Consider the following 13,724-nt stretch of genomic DNA (forward strand, 5'->3'; position numbering starts at 1 on the left):
GACCAACACAGCTGCCACTGGGGCTGTGCTGGGCTCCCTGGGGCCAGAGCCACCCGCCCTGTGCCCCAGAGCTGGGGACTGCTGCGTGCCCAGGGTGGGAGGTTCAGTGATGGGCTCTGGAGGAGGGCAGCGGGTGGCTGCCATGCAGGTGGAGATTTCTCCATCTCCCCCAGAGCACCAGGCGCTGCCAGGTGAGCTTGGGGTGTCACCAGCCTTGGTGGTCCTGCCAGGCTGCCCCTGGCTGTGCTGCCAGCCCGCGGCACCTGGCCCTTCAGCCAGGCACACGCTCCGGTGTCTCTGCTCACCCCCCTTCTTGCCCACCATGCTGCCACGGCCCGAGGAGACATCAGTGGCAGGTAAAGCCCCACCGAGCCCCCGCCAGTGCTGCATGCTCCACTCTGCATGGCTGTGCCCTGTATGTCCGAGGCTCTCGTGTGGCACCAGGGCCTGCCCATGGCAGGCAGGCAGGGGTGACCATGGCATGGCAGTGTTGGTGCCCCATCCTGTCTGCCTTGGGGGAGAGATGTGATGGATTCAAGGTTCCCTGCCCCACTCTAAGGGCTAGACCATGCCAGCACCCTGCTTTGCCCGGTGGGGTGGGAGATTCCAAACTGCTGGCGCCAGGAGCAGAGGGGTGCCAGGCTGGCAGCAGTGCTGGCAGCTGCCTGCTCTGCCCCAGGCATGGCATAGGAGGGAAGAAGAAGCAGCAGCTTTAGGCAAGGCAGCAAGGCATGGCATAGGCATGGGACAGGGGCAGCAGGGAGCCTGGTGGGGGTCATTGCTTGGGTGGGGAGGCGAGTAACACCAGAGCACCTCTGGGCTTGCAAGGCTCATCTTCCCTGTGCTCTCCAGTGTTAAGCTGAGAAATGAGTGTTGCAGGGCTGCTGGCTATGACCCCTGGCTCTGCAGCCCCGATTCCCTCTGTGCCATGCAGGAGGTCACTGGGCTTCGAGCTGCCCACCTCTGTCGGTCACGCAAACTGTCAGACTGTGTCTCCAGATGCTGCAGGATCTGTGCTGCTTTCCAGTGCAGTCAGGCTGGGAACAAAGGAGGTGGACAGGCTTGGGGGAGTGTGCCCCAGTCTGTGTCTCCACATCCACAGGAGTCCCCGTCCCCAGCCCACCCCCTGAGGCAGGGGGGCAGAGTGGGGCAGGAGTCCCTGCAGGGCCCCGCAGTCAGGCCTCGCCAGCCTCACTCCAGGGCCCTCCGCTCTTGGCAGGGCCCTTGTGCGGATCAGAGCCGTCACCCCTGCATGTGCATGGTTTTGTGAGCATCCCCTGTGGCGCTGCTGGTGCAGTCCTTGCTCCCCTGCCATGCCTCGTTTCAGTAGTGTGCAGTGCAGTGTCAGTGCAGATCCTGTTGTGGCTTTCCTGTCACCTGAGCTATCGAACAGGGTGGCCACCAGGCCAGGACTGGGCTGGGCTGGCGAACCTCCTTGACCCTCACCCTTGCTTGCCTCCCTGATAGAATGTGCACAGAGGTCCCAGCACTCCGGGACGGGGTTCACACTCCAGAGCCCCCACCCCAGGGCACCCACTGCCTGCCGGCAGCTGACGGGCCCGCTCTCTCCCGTGCAGGGCTGGGCGACATCCACATGTGCCGTGGAGCAGCAGCGCAGGAAGGAGCTCACTCACGTCTGCGCGCACACGGGCGCGTGGGCTCTGTCCCCACTCTGCAGGGTGAGATGATCGACCGCATTGAGTACAATGTGGAGCACTCAGTGGACTACGTGGAGAGGGCTGTGTCTGACACCAAAAAAGCAGTGAAGTACCAGAGCAAAGCCAGACGGGTGAGTCACGGCAGTGGCTGAGGCCCATCTTCCCCTGCCTACACTGCTGACACCTCCGTCCCGGGGGCAGTCCCCTGCCTGGCACCCATGCCAGCCCCACTGCCTGCACAGAGGCGTGGGCAGCGTGGCACAGCCTCACGGGTGCCTGGGCATTGCTTTGCCCCACACCACTGGGTGCAGCGCAGGTCTCGCTGGTGGCACCAGCTGAGGCAGAGCTCCCTGGCACAGGCTGCGTGAGTGCTGATGATGAGCCATGGGGCAGGGGTGCTGCGGGGAGGGAGGAAAAGGGACAGGGTGGACCCTGCGGGCCAGGCCTGCTGTGAGAGCCACATCCCTTGCAAAAAAAAAAAAAAAAAATGTAAAGGCGTAGCCCAGCTCTGACACTGAGCACAGCGCCAACTGCCTGTCCTGGTCCCCACACCTGGTCCTGTGTCAGCTTGGCAGCTTAGGGACCTGGGGGCCTTCAGCTCAGCTCTGCCAGCCCAGGGCTGAAAGGGGGAGCTGGGGTGCCCATCTATGCCCCGGGGCTGCTGGAGCCCACAGCAAGCAAACAGGAATAGGGCAGATCACAGCCCCCGGGCTCTCAGGGCCAGCCTGCCCCCCAAAACTCACGGTCCCCTCTCCCTTCTCTCCCTGCTGGTGCTGGGATACCTGAGCAGAAGAAGATCATGATCATAATCTGCTGTGTGATCCTGGGTATCGTCATTGCCTCCACCTTCGGCGGCATTTTCGGCTAGACTCACCCCACGGGACTGTTTGTGTGCGATGGACGGAGCCGCGCGCGCCATGGGGCCGCAGCCGTGCCGGAGCGAACCACGCAGCCCTGGAGCCTCCCAGCAGCATTTCAGTTTCTAATGCATGGTTGTTTGTGACGCTGTGTGTGCGGTGCGTCTGTGTGGAGGGAGTGCCAGCCCCAGGGCGCAGGCAGGGTGCGGGGGACAGTGATGGGCGCAAGGGGGACCCTGGGAGGCCGGGGAGGAGGGGGGGGAACCCAAGCTCTCATCACTGCTCCAGCCCGAGTGGCTGACTGGGACCAGGTGGGGACAGAGGTGCCCTTGGGCACTGCTGCTCCGCCTGTGCTGGGCAGTCTGTTAGTGACCGTCGAGGATGAGGATGGATGGTGTTAGGGGCCCTCGGGAGCACAGTGCCCAGTCAACCTCCCCCAGCTTCCCCGTCACCTCCAGCCAGAAGCTCTCATGTCTCAGCTGCCTCTGTGCTTGCAAACACCTTCCCTCAGGCTGCTTCTCTCCCAGGGCCCTTTCCAGAGGTGTGCTCTGCCAGGCCCTGCCTGTCCCCAACCCTGCCCACGTCTGGCTGTGGGGCTCCGTCCCTGCTGCCCTGCCGATGGCAGGGCTGCCCCCTCCCTAGGCAGGGCACTTAGGGAGCGAGTGCCAGGGGCTGGACGTGCAGCCGCTGGTGGTGGGTGCCTGGTGGAGCAGGGTGGGATGAGGAGCTGCTGCTTGGGGCCCTCGTGGTTGCTTGGGGATGGGAACAGGCTACAGTGGGACCTGTGCTGCACCCTGGTGCTGGCCCAGCAGAGCAGGAGGGGCACAGATACTTTAAAGCCAGCATGTTTCACAGGTTGCTCACCCTGCACCAAAGCCTCATTGTTCTGTTCTTAGCCCTGGCACACAGCAGCCCTGGGTCCTGCTGCTCCCAGGCCTGGGCTCTGGCTGTCAGGGATTGGGGCTGGCTCTGATGCCCACAGCCTCAGGCAGTGCTTGCCTGGGAGCAAGGCTGCTTCCAGCCTCTCTTTTTCCCATAGGCAGCCAGGGCAGGGGGTTGGAGGCAGTTAGGCTTTCTCCTGTCATGGTGCCAGGAGCAGCCCTTGTTGCAGTGATCCCCCTGCAAGCTAGGAGCAGCAGACTTCCTCCTCATTTATCCTACCAGCTCCTGAGCACAGCAACGCCTCCTGCCCCTTCCATCTCTTCGCCACCTCTTGGCATCTGTCTGCCCCTGGCACCTTCTCCTGGCGCAGTGCCCTTCTGCCAGCTCATCCCTTGGGCCATCCAGTGAGGCAACCACACTCAGTGGGGTGCTGTGGGCAGACACCTGGGTGCCCTGTGCTCTCCACTACATGGATGCAGCCACTGTGGGATGGCCTGAGCCTGATGGCAGTGGAGGGACCCTGTGTTGCCACTGTCCGTTTTTCTCAGGCTGGGGAAGGGTTCTGCCCTCACATTCCTCCAGAGGCTCAAGGGCTCCACTGGCCCACGCACATGCCAAAGCACCACAGAGGAGCCCAGAGCAGGGTAGGCACCTGAGGCCGAGCTCACAGCCACGCACATCTGGAAGGAGCCTAGATACTGGTAGCAGAAAAAGGGCACTTGATGGCAGTGCGTATTCCAGCTGCAGGTAACATCTCTGCTCCAACCCCACACTCCCCCACCCTGGCTGGGTGCTGTAACACAGGCACTGGCTCACTGTGTAGTGTACATGGGCGCAGGGTGAAAGGCAGCGCGCTGTAGCCGATACAGCGCTGCCTTCACCCGGTGCAGCCCTGCTCAGCAGCAACCTAGGCACAGCTCTTGCCCTGACACTGTTACCTGAGGTCCCACAATACCTGATCGCATTCAGCCACCCTTGGGAAGTGTGTCCAGCCCAGTCCCCTGCCCTGCCCAAGCCCCAGCCGGTGCGGCCAGAGCCCCCTTCTTTCACAGTCCCATTCTTTCACAGTCCCACAACCACCGATGTGAGGTACAGCACTGCAGCCTGTGTGTGCGAGAGGGCTTGGGCCACCGGGACCCCTGCAAGCAGGAGCAGGCTGGCTCTGGAGCCCCACTCCAGGGCAGGAGGCTGACATGGGCAGGCTCTTTGCTCTGTGGGGATGTCTGGCTACAGGAAAGTGAGCTGGAGGTGATGCAGGAGTGCGTGCTGCTCCTGCCCCTGCCATCACAGTCTGTGAGCGCTGGCCCCCCCGCTCCGGGAAGCAATAACACTGCTGGCAGGGCTGCTCCTGGGCAGGCAGGCAAAAGAGCTCCTCTCAGGCCCTCACCCTGCAGAGATGCTCACTGCTAGCACAAAGTGACTTTTTTCTCTTCCAAGCAGTGGCTTTTGTGGCACAAGCTGACAATAATCCGGGCTGTGGCCCAGCCCCGTCAAAGCACGAGCCCAAGAACAGCACTGGGAAGATTCTGGCACTTGCTGCTCCCTTGTTGGTACCACCACCGTCGGCAGCCCCCCCCAGCAGCAGAAGCCAGGCAGGGACACAGTCGGTGATTCTGCAGGCAGTGGTGGTGCCAGCCTCTGATGCAAGGGAGGCAGAGGAGTAAGCTGCCATTGCTGCCCCGCAGGCAGGCTCACACTGTCCTCACTTGTGAGGTGCAATAATTACCCCTGCACTATGGGAAGCCCCATTCAGTTCCTTTTTACCCACCCGTCGTTGCATGTACAGACCAAATCACCAACAGTGTGGTTGTGCTTTGGGGAGACATTTCACTCTTTCTTTCCAGCCCCCAACCTCACACTACTTGTCCTTTGGATTACACCACCTCTGTTCCAAGTGCCACCTGCCCTCCCAGCGCCGGGAGCGTGTCAATGCAGTATTCCATGAGCAGTGTGGGGCACGCACAGCTTGCACTCGAACTGGGGATTGGTTTTTTTGTAATTAATGTACTTGAAGGCTTTCCGAGCCTCCTGTGGAGTTGTACTGTTGCTGTACTGTGAGCTAAGTGTCCTTGTTTTCTATGTGGATCTTGACCCTGGCTTGCTCTGTCTCACTGGGCTGGATGACACTGTATGTTGCCTCTTTTCTTCTTCACCTTTTCCCTCCCTGCTAGCTTCTCTTTCCTCTCCCAAAGCTTTGGGTGAAAAACAGCTTCCCATTTTGTGGAATTTTTATGTAGAATAAACATTTGTAACTGTAAAGCTCTGGCTGGCACCTCTGTTTCAGGGGAAGGGAGGAAGCGATGGGGAGCAAGGGCTAGGGTGCAGAAAACCCCAGCACCCTGGGAGCACTAAAGCATACAGTGTGGGTCCGATGCAAAACACCCAGAAAAGCAATCACCCCAGGAATAACACTTCTGCCAGGAGGAAGATTTGCCCTCGGGAAAGCTGGCAGGAAACTTGGTGCTGTATTCCCACCTCAGTGCTCCCCTGCACTGAGGGCAGGACCCAGGAGACCAATATCACTTGTGACTCATTGACTATTTAGGGAGGAAGCTGGATATAATGTTCTGGCTCACCTGGAGCTCCAGATGGGCTCACTGCACTCTCAGGAAGATAGCAATGGTATTGCAGACACCAAGTGGCCAGAGCACTGTCTGCCACTCTACCTTCACCAGGAAAACAGGGCTGGAAGCTTTGCAGTTGGCTGTTGGGTAGCACCTGAGTCAGTTTGCACCTCCAAGAGCCAAAATGGCCTGATCCAGAAAGTCTCAGGCCTGGGGTGCCCATCCACAGGAGGCTCGCTGAAGAGACCAATACACCATCTTCCACACCAGCAGTGTCCAGAGCAATTCAGAAGCGAGGGCGGCGCTTTCGACCTGTGTATTTTGTGTCTGCTCGCACTTCCCTGTGGAGAAAAGCAGAGAGTGACTAAGCACGATCCACAGGTCATTCTTTGGATGGGAAGGGAAGCGGGTTTGTGGCAGGAGTTTGAATGGGTGACAGCAGGCCAGACCAGCAGAGTCAGGCTCAGCTGAGGCAGTGCCCAGCAGAACTTACTTGCCCTGTCGCCGTCTACGCTCCTTCTTCTCAAGAATCCAGTCCCGGCTTTTCTTCACAGACTTGCCCTTGGCGTTTCTGAACCGTGTCCTGCAGAGAAAGATGACAGCAGCTGGAGAGAAACTGAGGTGCAGGGGCACAGTCTTCTGTCCTGGAGGATTGCCACCTGGAACTGGGCATGCCCTCTGTCTCATAAAACCAGTGAGTGCCCCTCCCATCAGCCCTGGGATGAAAGAGGCTCAGCCAGTAATGGGGTAGGTCGCCAAACAGTCCAGCTTCAGACACACCAGGGGAGGAGGCTGCTTCCAGCCCTGGCTCTGAGCTGAGGGGTACCTACCCTCCACAGGCTGCAGCAGGCCAGCACTCTCCTGTGCCATATATGACACACCAGCAGCACGCTGGACTCTGGGATCTTGGGAGAATACAAGTTCAAACACAACCATCTTGCCCTCGTCTGCTCTACTCTAAACAAAGCAGACAAACCCTCTGGCTTCCAAACAAGTTGCTGGTTCTGCTATTGCCCTCCAAAACCAGGCATGCCCTGGACTAAGTGAGAAGAGGACAGCAGTGTAAGAGGCAGGAAAACATGGCAGCCACAAGCTCCTGGCAGCCACGACAACTTTCCTCTGTTTTTTGTTCTCTGTCTCTCCCACTGGCTGCAAGAGGGGCTGCTCCCTGCACCATCACCGCGGGAGGAGACCTGACCAGCAGAAGCCCCTCCAGGCCACAACTAAGCACAGCTAAGCAAATAATTCATCAGCAGAAGAAAGGGAACACCAGACTTCAGGCACAGTAGACTTCCTCCCCAACAAAAAGCCCTGCTTGCTATCACTAACACTGTAAATATTCCCCCTCCCACCACCACTGGCCTACGGTACAGCGCTGAGCTGGAGAGCCAAGTGCTGGGCAGAATGCAAACTGAATGCTCAGCTAGAGCTCTAGGGTAAGCATCAACAACAGTTCTATGATGCCACAGCAAAGCTCTCTAAAATAACCTGTTCTGTTCCTTTTGTCTGCAGCTGTTCAATAAGATAAAGCAGTGCCCATCTGGGCTGCCAAGGGTCATCCCAGTCCCTTCCCTTCGGTCACTTCTCACAGGGGAGTGCTGTGGTCCTCAATCAGCAAAACCCAGCCCTTACACCCCCCACATTCCTTGTCTGGGGAGAACTTGCAGCTTCACCCCTACACAATACCTCTCATTGGTGAACTTTGCCTGGTGTATCTCTTCTCCATCAGCACACTCAGTACCAAGGCCCTGAAAAGTAAAATTGGGGAGTCCAGTTTTGCTCTGGAGCAGGTAGAGGTAACAGTCATACCACCTTAATTAAGGGGAACCCAGGGCTCTGCAAGGGGAATGACTGAAGCAGGAACAAATTGGTCTTCCAGAAATTGTGGCAAAGAAAACAGATCTCAGGGAGAGCAGGGGTTGGTGAGACTGACAGCAAATGTATAAATGAAGTCCCATCTGCACGTGCATTGCTGCCTGGCTCCCACTCTTGCCCACAGCTCTTTCACATCACCCAGCAGCTAGGAAGGCAACTCTGCTACCTCTCAGAAGTCCTCACCTTCGGTAACGCACCAGATGCCCCAACAAAGAGACAAAGGAAGAACCTGAAAGAACGAGAATAAGGAGCATGAAGCCGGGCTTCAGCATGCGATTCCCAGTACCCATGCAAGACTGAGACTGTTTATAACACAGTCAGATCTAAGCTGTAAACCCTGTCCAGGACTGATTCACGGGAGTGAGAACAGCTTGGGGAAAAAAAAAAAAAATAAAAAAAATCACTGCTAAACCCAGGCCTCACCCCAAAAACACAAATACACACAGACACAGGACTCACTTCTTGGCTTTGGCACTGTTGGGGTAATCTACCACCATTCCCCCGGTAAAGCCAGCTCTCATGGCTTGGGCCGTGATGAGCTCCAGCTGGAAAAATAAGCACGTGCAAAAGTTATTTAGCAGTCATCCACCAGCAATGCCCAAGAGACCTCTGGGCTCAACCACAGCTAACTGTGCATGCCAAAGATAGGTTGTTCCTCCTGTTAAACCCTGCACCAAGCTCCCGGTTCTGCAGTACCATCTGGACACCAGTCTACTGCTTTATTTGGTTCTCCCTGATCTTCAGTCTAGCCTGGGTTAACTGGCACAGCAGGCTCTCTATGAGAGGGATACTGGGCTGAATTTTCCAGCCCCAAGGAGTTACGGTACAGTGCTGGTGACTACAGGCCAGTCTTCAAACCCAGCCACACAGGAGAAGATCCAGGAGAGAAGACTCAGATTGTGACCTGCCAATTTCTTTGATCTTAAGGCTCAGCCCAAGACAATCTGTGAAGCAACACAGGGCATTGTCCTTATAGATTTTTCTTGGGCTCTTGGAAGAGCTTTACAGATGGTGGGAAGGACAGGGACAGACCTGATGTGGAGAAACACGATGCATTCAGATCCCCAAACAGCACCGACTTCACTGCCTGGCTCCGCCTGTACCTACTCCCCAATGCCTGATGTCTCGTACCTGTTCTGAGTTCTCGGGGTACAGCTGCAGGACGGCTCGGGATCCTCGGGCCTACAGGAATAAAGTCAGTCACAAACCTGTCTCAGTGCAGGCAACCCCTTTAGACACCCAATTCCTAGCCCAGACATTAGCACCCACCTCCCCAAAGCCTCCTGGACAAGTCTCCCAGGAGAGCTGCTCAGACGGCAGAGCCAGCTCCTCCACAGCACAGCAAGGGACAGGGGTAACAGCAGGGATCAAAGAAGCATAAGACACCATGCAGGCAGACAAGGAGATAGGAAATGGGTGCTCCTATCAGTCCTCTGTATCACAGCAGCATTTACTTAAAATACCCGATAAAAAATACCTTGCTAAAATGCACCAGCAAGGCTGTAGAAGTAGGCAGAGACCTGACTGGGAGAGCACGACACTTACCAAGGCAGTATAAAGAGTTGAGAAGAATTGATAAAGGCGTTTTAGAGGGCTGTGTGATTTCTTATCAGCATTACAAAGCCACTGCACTGCAGAAATACTAAAAAAGAAAACAAGACCCCCGGGACACTGAGCCACTGATTCTTTCACAGAGCCTATCGCCTCCCTTTGAGCTTACTTTCAGCACTAAGCATGTGCTAGGCTTCAGGGAAACAATTTAATTTTCTCCATGTAGCTTTTTCTTGTTTTGCAGTTACACAAACCCCTCTGGAGACTCACTATGACCAAACCCAAGAAGGCGCAGTAGTTATCCACACACAAAAGCATCACTAAGCATCCCCTTTAGGCCAGGTGCCCAAATAATTCAAGTGCTTAGCTGTGTCCCTTGCATGGCCATGCAGGTTTTGCCAATGAGCAATCCCAAATAGAGCATTCAGATCAGCAATGGACAGTCCCTGTTCCCTCCCAGCACCTTTCTGAGGCATTCTCTAAGAAGAAAAGTGTTTCTGTCCCCTTCACCTATCCCTTCAACCCCCAAATCAACCATCAAACCTTTGACGCAGGGACTGACCTTGCAGATAAGCAATGGTACAGATATACTTTCTGTTTTCCTCCTTGGAGCAGCTCTCAACCCTCCTGACTATATCCCGAATTTTATTTTATTTAGTCCAATAAACTTCCTAGCTCACCAGCACAAAGAGAGACATGTATCACTTGGGAAACAGCTATTGGAAGCTGCTTCGACCATGCAGAACCTCAGCAGAGTCAAGCTGCATGGAGCAAAGAGAGTAACTGTTGAGGACAGTTGCGTTCATCTGTTACGCACCATACACAGACTCTGTGTACTGTACAGATGATACAGTTGTGTGGAATACCAAGAGAGCTCACTTATGTACACAAACTCACCTGATACAGCCGTCAAACATGCCAGGCCTGAAGGGAATGCCATGACCCACATCTGCAAGGAGGAGGTCTCCTTCCACCTCCCTCTCTACGGCCACATCTGCACAGGACACAGCACAGCTCGGGCAACCAGCTCAGACCTTTGGGGATCACCTCGGAGGTGAGCCAAGGGTGGCAGGGGAGGAGAGCCCGCTCACCCAGCATGGCAGGGCTGATGTCCATGCCAATCCAGTAGTGACCTTCTTCAGAGATGTAATCCCCGCTCAGCCCAGAGCCACAGCTGAAAGGAAGGAGTGAGGAATGTGCGGGCCCGGTCTGAGGGTGACACCGGCCAGCCACAATGCTACGGTAGCCTGTCCCTCTTCTTCAGCCCACAATAGGCGCCCGGGTGCCCCTCGCCCACCCAGCCGCAGCGCTGCGGGCGGCTGAAGCCCCAGGCGCCCCACGCGCCGTGACACGGGGCACGGCCCCCGCTCACCCCACGTCCAGGAGGAGGCACGGCCGGTCCTCAGGCAGTCCCAGCAACTCCACTGCCCGCTCCGACATCTGCGACTGGATCTCCACCACCCGGGAGCTGCAAGGCACGGCGGGGGCATGGGCAGCGGCCCCGCGGCAGGCCCCACACCCCCGCCCCGCCACACGCCCAGCACGGCAGGGCCCCTCTGCCGCCGGGCCCCACGGCGGGACCTCCCCGCGCCGCCACTGCGAGCCGCCCCCACGCGACGGGGCCCCTCTGAGCCGCCCCCACGCGACGGGGCCCCTCTCCGCCGCTCCCTGTTCCTCCGTACTTCTGAGTGTACTTCCGCGCCTCGGCCTCATCGTAGAACTGCAACGAGAGAGAGAGGCGAAGGCGGTGAGGCGCAGGACACCCTGGCGCGGGTCGGTCTGTCTGTCTGTCTGTCTGTCTGTCTCTCTCTCCGTCTATCTGTGCCGCCGCTCACCAGCTCGGGCGGCCCGCGGTGCTCCGGCCGCCGCCCGCTGCCCGCCATGCCGCCGCGTGACGTCACTGCCCTGCGCCGCGCGCGCGGGGTGTGTGGGTGGGTGGGTGTGTGTATCCCAAGATGGCGGCGGGCGGCTCGGCCTGATGCAGCCGGCGGCGTTCGGCCGCCTCCGCCCCCTGCCCGCCACCCCGCGGGGCCCCCGGCCCGGCCGTGGCCTGGCGCCGTCCCGCGGCGGGCACACCGGCGGCGGCGGAGCTCCGCGGGCGCGCCGCGACCTGTACGAGGTGCTGGGGGTCCCGGCCACGGCGACGGCGGCGCAGATCAAGACGGCGTACTACGAGCAGTCGTTCCGCTACCACCCCGACCGCAACGCCGGCAGCGCCGCCGCCGCCCGCCGCTTCGCCGCCGTGAGCGAGGCCTACAGGGTGCTGGGCAGCGCCGCCCTGCGCCGCAAGTACGACCGCGGCCTCCTCGGCCCCGAGGACCTGCGCGGCGCCCCCCGGCCCCCGGGCCGTCCGCCCACCCCACCACCCCCGCCGCGCCGGGCCGCCGCCACCCGCCCGGGGCCCCTCACGCCGCCCTTCGACTTCGACGCCTTCTACCGGGCGCACTACGGGGAGCAGCTGGAGCGGGAGCAGGTGCTGCGGGCGCGGCGGGAGCAGTTGCGCCTCCGTCGGGAGGAGGCCGCTACTCTGGGACGTTTCCAGGCGCTCTCCAACCTCTCGGCCGGGGTCATCTTATTGCTGGGTTTCGCTGTCCTCTACAGCCTCAAGTGACAGCGGGGCCACGGCAGGGCTGGGCAGCCACCGTGCGCCCATCCAGCTGCATGGCCGCGTCAGGACAGCGTGTCACCAGTGGGCCTGGTGGCTGGCTGGGGGGTGTCCCCTGCACCCAAACAGTTAGAGACACCGTGCGTGGGCTCTGCTCCTCAGGCTGAGATGTGTCCCTTCTGCCAGTGTGACCTTCAGAGACAGTACACAGCAAGTAAGCTCTGTGTGTGTGTGCTGTGACCTGACCCCTCTGTTGACATGACCTTCGGACAGAGTGCAACTGGCAGGCGTGGTATGTGGGTGTGATGTGACCGCTGCCAGTGTGATCTGCAGTCAGCCTGCGACTACTGGATGCCACGTGTGGGCCTTTTATCCACAGGCTGCGATGTGCCCTTTGCTGGTGTGACCTTGCAGATGTGGCGTAGAGGCTCAACAGGCTGCCCTGTGTCCCCTCTGCCAGTATACCCTGCAGACGCGGTGCCTGACAGGTAAACGCAGTTCATGGACTCTGCTTTGTGGACCGTGCACTGGCACTGCTGTTTGACCTTGTTGAGAACCACATGCCTGTTCTAAGTCTCAGCAGAGATTAAATGGCTGTCAATGGTGTTTGTGTGCTGTATGTGTTCATGGGGGGTGCTCTCATCAATGCTGGATTATGGCACTCTGTGGTTTTGTTAATCCGAGACCTGCCACTTCTGTGCTGTCACACCCGTTGTCACTACATCTTTGGAGAATCCAGACTTCATCATTGCCCTTGTCTGTTCCTGTTCAGGGCTTGCCTCACTGTGGTAAACATGGAAGTTTTGGTTTCAACAGCCTGGAAGAATGAAACCTGGGCCCATGGCAGCTCATGTCCTTGCTAGCATGTGACATCTCCTGGAGGTGCTGCCGAAAACACTTATGTGTTGAGAACAGCCTGTCTTGTCTAGGGGTTGCCAGGAACTTTGCACAAGACCATTCCACACAGGCCTTCATGGCTGGGAGTGGAACACTTCTGAGCACTGAGTGGCATCGCTCATGTTTTACATGTATCTAAGCATCATTTGCACATAAGAGTATTTGCCTATTTAAGTACTGAAGTATTTTAAGAACTAAAAATTATGTCCCTCAGAGATTCTGTCTTTCCTTGGGTGAAAGTTGCTTGTGCTATGTTGGTATTACACGAAGTAAGTGAAGCTTCATGGTACTGCACTTGTGAGTGTGCCAAAGTCTTCATCTGCATTTGCTGGGCCTGGCTGGCAGTGCTCTGCGCAGGAGCCAAGCCTTTACCTCTCACTGCAGTGACCCTGGGTTTTCTCCGAACAAAAAAAAATGTTGAAAGCAAATGTCCCATGTTTTCTAGCTGTGGAGTTCTGTGATACTGAACTGAGCCTGAGGCAGTAGCATGGCAGAGAGGGTAATGTCTGCTGGTATAGGGTATATGCTGTAGAGGAGAGCTTCCTGCCTCTCTGGAAAGCATTGTACCACTTCCAGCAGCAGACTCCAGAGACTGCTGCATGTTTGGAGCAAATTCAGCCCAGGGGCAGAGAGAGAGCTTTCCAGGATCCTCTCTAGTTGTCAGTCCCTCTGTGTGGATTTATAGTGCTGAAATGTCAGCATGTGAAGAGCAAGAGACTGGTGTCCAAGGACATTGGTTACAGAGTGAAAGTCTCTAGAGTTGTGGCTCTGTGTCACATGCTGATGCATTTTCATGCTATAAACCAAGTCACTTGAAAGACCATAGGTGGCTTCT

General features: G+C 57.9%; 3 protein-coding genes across 4 annotated transcripts in view; 2 read left to right on the forward strand and 1 right to left on the reverse strand.

Moving 5' to 3' along the window:
* The window catches only part of STX1A (syntaxin 1A), a 96,585-nt gene extending 90,929 nt beyond the window's left edge, over positions 1 to 5,656 (forward strand). The window contains exons 9-10 of the mRNA XM_033007147.2: positions 1,679 to 1,789; positions 2,449 to 5,656. Of these exons, the coding sequence (XP_032863038.2) occupies positions 1,679 to 1,789; positions 2,449 to 2,526 (189 nt within the window). The 3' untranslated portion in view covers positions 2,527 to 5,656. The remainder of the gene's footprint in view (positions 1 to 1,678; positions 1,790 to 2,448) is intronic.
* Positions 5,657 to 5,937: 281 nt separating this feature from the next.
* Positions 5,938 to 11,291, reverse strand: BUD23 (BUD23 rRNA methyltransferase and ribosome maturation factor). 2 transcript variants are annotated; one of them, XM_042791507.1, is made up of 12 exons: positions 11,223 to 11,291; positions 11,070 to 11,107; positions 10,760 to 10,855; positions 10,479 to 10,561; positions 10,285 to 10,381; positions 9,382 to 9,478; positions 8,968 to 9,018; positions 8,296 to 8,381; positions 8,020 to 8,065; positions 7,648 to 7,709; positions 6,455 to 6,544; positions 5,938 to 6,302 (listed from the first exon to the last, which is right to left on the reverse strand). In XM_042791507.1, the coding sequence occupies exons 1-12, from the start codon at positions 11,268 to 11,270 to the stop codon at positions 6,248 to 6,250; spliced, it is 849 nt and encodes a 282-aa protein (XP_042647441.1). In that variant the 5' UTR covers positions 11,271 to 11,291; the 3' UTR covers positions 5,938 to 6,247. The 2 variants fall into 2 exon arrangements, with proteins under 2 accessions (XP_042647441.1, XP_042647442.1); XM_042791508.1 differs by lacking the exon at positions 11,070 to 11,107 and having other exon boundaries at positions 11,223 to 11,275.
* Positions 11,292 to 11,330: 39 nt separating this feature from the next.
* Positions 11,331 to 12,598, forward strand: DNAJC30 (DnaJ heat shock protein family (Hsp40) member C30). The gene has a single exon (XM_033007177.2). It carries the CDS (start codon positions 11,366 to 11,368, stop codon positions 11,996 to 11,998), a length of 633 nt encoding a protein of 210 aa, XP_032863068.2. The 5' UTR covers positions 11,331 to 11,365; the 3' UTR covers positions 11,999 to 12,598.
* The last annotated feature ends 1,126 nt before the right edge of the window (positions 12,599 to 13,724 follow it).

Source organism: Tyto alba, unplaced genomic scaffold, assembly GCF_018691265.1.
Source record: "Tyto alba isolate M040663 unplaced genomic scaffold, T.alba_DEE_v4.0 Super-Scaffold_19, whole genome shotgun sequence".
In the NCBI taxonomy this organism is placed as follows: Eukaryota; Metazoa; Chordata; class Aves; order Strigiformes; family Tytonidae; genus Tyto; species Tyto alba.

What these genes read in the sequence shown, in the direction of transcription:
- BUD23 (XM_042791507.1), bottom strand. Translation starts at nt 11,270, where the DNA reads ATGGCGGGCAGCGGGCGGCGGCCGGAGCACCGCGGGCCGCCCGAGCTG. An exon ending in ATGTTTGACGGCTGTATCAG is followed by an intron (nt 9,479 to 10,284) that starts GTGAGTTTGTGT and finishes TTTCTTTTTTAG; the next exon opens with TATTTCTGCAGTGCAGTGGC. An exon ending in ACCCCGAGAACTCAGAACAG is followed by an intron (nt 8,382 to 8,967) that starts GTACGAGACATC and finishes TTATTTTTCCAG; the next exon opens with CTGGAGCTCATCACGGCCCA.
- DNAJC30 (XM_033007177.2), top strand. Translation starts at nt 11,366, where the DNA reads ATGCAGCCGGCGGCGTTCGGCCGCCTCCGCCCCCTGCCCGCCACCCCG.